Here is a 5,927-nt window from a genome sequence, read left to right as displayed (position 1 = left end):
CCAATGAAAAGGGCAAGGTGAGATTTCCAGGGAAACCTCTCTTCCTCCAATTTTCATGTTGCCACTTTGTTCTGGAGATGCCATTGTGCACTTGTGGTGCCATCCTGGTGTCAAGGTATTTGACGAGTGTTCATGCAGAATGAAGCTTAAGGAGGGAGAAACAACAAGTCAACGGCCTATTGCGTCGACCGGTTTTTCTGCTACGGCCGCACTTGCTCCTTCCAGCAAGTCTCTGTCAACCACAGGTATACTTCGACTTTGACGATGACTACTACTTGACGATGCCCCTTTCTTCAACATTGCTCAAGCGATCAAGTCTACTTCAGCAATGGCTACAAACACAGAAAAGGAGGCAGCTAGCAAGACATTCAGCAGGAACAGGCACCGGCGGCATTCCCTCTCCCTTGTTGCTGTTTGATTTTTAGCACACTTGTGCTTGTACTTTTCAATCTGCCACCAATTGCTGTGAATCGAAGTGAATTCCTACGAGATGCTAACCATAAACAAGCAACATATAGTTGATCCTAGACTGTATCTAGCTGTTCCACAACCTTGCTTACATAACATTACACCAACAATCCGAATAGTCGATCCTAGCGCCTGACGCTGTAGGATTGGATTGGAAGTAGAAACCAAAACACGCAACATATAGTAGTAGCTAAACAGAACAGAAGCATTAGAAAGACGTCGACGCTATGTCAGCAAATCGACTTGCCTACTACACCATGCTTCGTCTCCAGAGTCAGTCCGGTGTGCTAATTCAAGCAGCACACGTGCTGCCACACATCAAGTGCCTGTGGATTTAACAAGAGAATGACAGGGTCAGGACTCCTTTACTGTGCAAGAACACTGCAAGCAGCGCGAATTTGAAATTTTGGAGAACCAGCTGTTTGCACCGTTCTACATAGTTAATCTCTAAAATCTGATCTAAGCAGCAGCATTTGATAGGTCATAATCGAACTGAATGTGCCAATTTTGAGGTGAGGTGACCAGTGAGCAAGATTTTTCATGGAGCAAATCTGGAGAACAGTTTGCTCACACCATCACAGTACCAATGGAGCGAGTGAATGGCAAGAGGTGGCGGGATGCTTACATGATGGAGCATCCAGAGCTGCGCCTGGTTTTCTTCCTGGCGGCCATCACCTCCCTCCTCCTCGGCGGCTGGAGGACCACCTTGATGGCGGTGTCGAAGACGGCCTTGACGTTCTGGCACGGCCAACAGAATCACCAAGTCATTTAAGAGAGAATGAATGATGCAGTGTGTGTGCGTGTGTCTATCTGAAATTGACCAGACAACAACAGATTCTTCTTAATTCCTACTACGCGGCTTCTGGTCTCGGATGTACTACCTGCTGCGTCTTCGAGCTGCATTCGATGTAAGCTGCGGCGCCGATCTGCTTCCTAAGTTCTTCACCCTGAACAACAACAATGGGGAAGATGATGGCACATCATTCATCCGTCGATGCTCGTGATTGTTGAGAAGACGATGGGTAAGAGGGGGCCGCCAAACCTGTGCGGTTGTGATTGCCGAGGCACCGGGATGGTCGGCGAGGTAGGCTCTGTGGTCACGCAGATCTGAACAATGGAAACGCGTTATTAACTATCGGGACAAAGATGCAGAGCAGCCCGTGGCACTGCGGAAAGTTCATCGAAACATTGCCGCGTTCGGTACAGGTTGCTCACCTAGCTTGGTGCCAACCAGAACAATGGGGACATTGGGCGCGAACCGGCGGAGCTCTGGCATCCACTGCTTGACCAGAGAGGCAGAGACCGAATTATCATCAGTTGAGAACATTGAGGTGAAATCTCAAGCACACTCAAATCTGGAATTGAAGTAATTTCTGAACTAATGTGCCAGTAACTTTTGCTAGAAACATATATGTATATACCTTCTTGAGGACATTCTCGTAGCTTGCGCTGCTGATGAGGGAGAAGGCGAGCACGAACACGTCGGCGCCTCTGTAGCTCAGCGGCCTCAGCCTGCTGTAGTCCTCTTGCCCTGAAGGACAGGAAAACAACACAAACCTTCAGGCTCAGAACCCGCTGTTTCAAGCAGTAGAACTTGAGGTTGTGAACACCAGTAGCAGTAGCAGTGGTGGAAATGAAGAGGGGTGGAGTAAGCACCGGCGGTGTCCCATAGGCCGAGGTTGACGATGTTGCCGTCGACGGAGACGTTGGCGCTGAAGTTGTCGAACACCGTGGGGATGTAGTCCTGCATATATATGTAGACCCAGCAGAGTGAGCCCAAGAAAGAAAACAGATCGGCGACCGAGTGAGCAGAGAGCAGCTGGAGAAGAAGAGGAAGGGAACAACTGCTGTAGGTAGGAGGAGAAAGGGAAAGGAGGGAGGGGAGGGACGTACGCTGGGGAACCTGTTGCTGGTGTAGCAGATGAGCATGCAGGTCTTGCCGACGGCGCCGTCGCCCACCGTGACGCACTTGATGAACTTGGTCACGCTCATCTCTCCTCCGGCTGAACCCTCTCACCCTCACTTCACTTGAGTTCCACCGCAAGCAAGAGCAGCAACAGCAGCTGGCGCTCCCTTTGCTACTGCTCACGGGGGGAGAAGAACAAGCAAGTGTGGGGAAGAAGAAGCCAGAGACAAGGATACTTGTCTTCCGTGGGAGGCCAAAGCAAGGGGAGCCGTGCCGCTGCTCTGCTCTGGTCTGGTCTGCCTCCTTAAAAGCAAGAAACAACCGGCCTCTGGCTGCGTTTACTGCTGCTCTCTCTCGGGGAGCGTGGCGTGAATGCGGGGCCTCGCCTGGGACGGGGCGCGACGCCGCTAGTACTACTACTACGAGGGGTTTTGTTTTGTTTGTTTGATTGTTTTGGACGTGCAGCTGATCTGCAACGGCATGCTCTGCTGGCTGCTGCCACTGTCAAGTCATCCAGCAAAGCCACTGTGGGCAGACCATCACAGGCGCACAGGCGGTGGATGGACGGCCATGAATGAACGCACTACGCAGGTCTCTCTCTCTTGCTCTCTCGTGTGAAGCTGGGGCAGCAGACCAGGAGCCGCGGCTTGCGGCTCGTTTGAAGCCTTCTTTTTTCTTTCAAGCGGATTTTCTTTTTCTCCCACCTCGTAATGATTCCTTCTCTAGAACAACGGGTTAAACGGGACCGGCCTTGTTTGCAGTCCCAATGGGCGATGGGCTGACAGTAAATGTACAGCTTCCAATCAACTCAGCCCGAGTACTACTACGGGCGTGTTTGGTTGCCGTCGTCTACGTCTGGCTTAAAAAAAAACCTCATATGCGACATCCGCGAGTTGTTTGGTTGCCTGCATATGGACTGCCTGCATTAGGAGATCAACTTTGGCACGTTGTTTGGTTGCCTGCATTGTCTCGACGCATGCAACTACACGCTGTTTGGTTGCCCGCATGGGGTATAATTAAGAGCTAGCACTTGCACTTAGCACACATGGTTAAGAGATAGCAGAGAAAGTGGAAGAAGAAATGCAGTGTGCACCGGACCATGGCGACTGCGGTGGATAGTGGCCGTGGCGCCGTGTCCGACATGACGAGCATTGAGTCGTGGACAAGCGACCCCGTCGGCGAACTACTTGCGGTGCTCGCGCAAAGACAGTCAACAGAGGAGGAGAATGTAGTGCCCTCGCCATGGTATCGTCAGTTCGGTGGGCGAGAGAGGAGGCCGAGATGATCGACACCGAAAATGACTCCAGTGTAGTAGGGCGAGAGAGAGGAGGCCAAGATGATCGACCCCGTCGGCGGCGTGGCGAACTGCAGTGTGCACGGAGGCAGAGGACACAAGAAGCAGTGTGCGCGCCATTGCAGCGTCAGTGCAGTAGGAGGACGACAGAGAGTAGGCCAAGATGAGCGACGCCAGAAACGACTCTAGTGTAGTAGGACGTGAGCAATGAGATCAAGGGGAAGGGCTTCAGCTTCAAGAGGGACGAATAGGAGGGCTCTGAGCACAGGACAGAGGAGCTCGACATGGCGGCGTCGGTGGAGTAGACTGCTGCTCAAAGAGAGATGAAGTTATGATCGTCAAAACCAAAAAGTTACAACACGAATGTTGTGAGGAACTGCGAGATTAGGCTACTGGTCAAAGGAAATTTCAAATGATCGATCGTGCGCGACGAATTTGACAAAATTCGTTTAGAATAGCTCCAAACGGGAAGACAAGATTAAGAACTTACGACCGACGAAACTACGAACCGATCGCCTGAATGGAACCGTAGCATCGAGGTGCATCTTTTTCATGTAGAGCTTACCACGAATCGAAGCATCGTTGTGTAGATTAGAGGGGCATGGGAGAGAGGAGATTAGAGAGGAGCTTAATGAAGGTTGAAGAAGACACCACCTAAACACCTAGCACCCCTCCTCCAGTTTCTCCTCGTGCAGGGGCCGCTCGCTGTGCTTCTGCTCTGCCTGGCTTAAGAGAAACTGCCGATCTGAGCGTTCTCACGGAGCCAGGGCCAAAGATGCTTTAAGAAGCGTGCGATGCATAATAGTGTATGCGGGCTACTAAACACAAACTGATACTTCTCGCGCGGGCCTGATCGACGGCTATGCAGACAACCAACGCACGCCCTACGAGTACCAGTACGTACTACTGCTATGTGTAGTGCTAGTGGTAGTACGGCCCTCGTGGTTGTACACATGATTTCGAATTCGAGCAAACAATGAGGACTTTGGCTTACGCTCTCCGGGAAGCATATCTATCCGGAATCCGGAAAAAGAAACATCTCCTGGTACTGTGATGGGGCCTGCTTCACCGCTGCTCTCCAAAGGCAAATAACAGCAGTGGAGTCGATGAAACCCCAACAACGGTTATTCTTTCTGTTTAGGTGTGTAAGCCATCTTAGATTGTGCATCGCGACTAAGGCGGAGGAGAAAAACGAGAGAACTTAATGCCTTTTTACTAATTAATAGCATTGCATGTAATGAGCTAACCACTGCATGTCATGTTTGATAGTCTTAAGTCATTCAAAGCATGCACGACCCACATCTCTTATTAATTGATATGTCATGAACAAGAAACGAGGAGTGAGTTAAATGTACCGTGCTTAAGTGTTTTAGGATTATTTGGTTTTCGTAAGGTGACTTACACACCTAGACGGAGGGAGTACTATTCGTAGGAGTGGGTACTAGTGGTACAAAGATTGCATTATAACAGCAGTAGTCAATCACAGAAAAAAGGTTCTGAACCCTCGCGATTAACCTCAACCACAAGATTCAAACGGGCCAACGTTCCTGAGGGAGAGCGCAAAAAGGATTTTTCAAAAAAGTTGATAGCCGGCGGCGTAGCCTTTGCGCCTTTCCTTTGCAATGCATGCACACACACGCGATATTCAAATCGAACATGCATGCGAGGGAGAGGCGGCGGGTCCCACCCAGGTCGGCCCGGCACGCGGATCCGTCGACATCGCTCTACACGGAGTGATTTGCTCAGAGCTCGCAATCACGCTGATCCGTGGGGCCACCCGCGCCTTAACGACGCTTTGGTTTTCGTTTAGCAAGATTAGCTTTTTCAACACGCTCCTCCTCTTTGGAGCCGGGCAGCTGGCGACGACGCCTCGGGCTCGTTGCGGCGTCCTTTTTTTCGAACCTTTCGCTAGACCTTGACCGCTCTCGTCTCTCCGAGTAGGCCGGGGCGGCAGTGGACTCGGGAACGGCCTCCGACGCAGCGCTCGGTCGCCTCGTCGTCCCTCCTCGCCGCCCGTCTGCGTATGCCTGCGTGTCCGTCCTTTCTCGTACCCTCCCCTGCGCGGTTGGGGAGAAATGAATGGAGCGATTCCAAATCCGACCTGCCCACCTGCCCTGTTCGTGTCGCAGCCACACAGATACCCCGTGACGGGCCCGCCGGCCGGATGCCCGTGGGGTGCGGCTCTGCCTCTCTCTGCTCGCCGTGCGGGCGGTTCGTTGGGAGAATTGAATGACCGGCCCGGCCGTAACGGTCTGGTCT

The 5,927-nt window shown here is 51.9% G+C and overlaps 1 protein-coding gene across 1 annotated transcript; it reads right to left on the bottom strand.

Moving 5' to 3' along the window:
- Positions 1-472: 472 nt before the first annotated feature.
- On the bottom strand, positions 473-2,688 carry LOC123182622 (rac-like GTP-binding protein 2). The gene is made up of 8 exons (XM_044595255.1): positions 2,362-2,688; positions 2,125-2,212; positions 1,890-1,999; positions 1,684-1,747; positions 1,511-1,575; positions 1,350-1,415; positions 1,094-1,206; positions 473-794 (listed from the first exon to the last, which is right to left on the bottom strand). Exons 1-8 carry the CDS (start codon positions 2,458-2,460, stop codon positions 761-763), a joined length of 639 nt encoding a protein of 212 aa, XP_044451190.1. The 5' UTR covers positions 2,461-2,688; the 3' UTR covers positions 473-760.
- Between the last annotated feature and the right edge of the window lie 3,239 nt (positions 2,689-5,927).

Source organism: Triticum aestivum, chromosome 1D, assembly GCF_018294505.1.
Source record: "Triticum aestivum cultivar Chinese Spring chromosome 1D, IWGSC CS RefSeq v2.1, whole genome shotgun sequence".
Classification (NCBI taxonomy): Eukaryota; Viridiplantae; Streptophyta; class Magnoliopsida; order Poales; family Poaceae; genus Triticum; species Triticum aestivum.
Note: the sequence above shows the minus strand (reverse complement) of the source record. Positions and strands in the feature narration are given on the sequence as shown.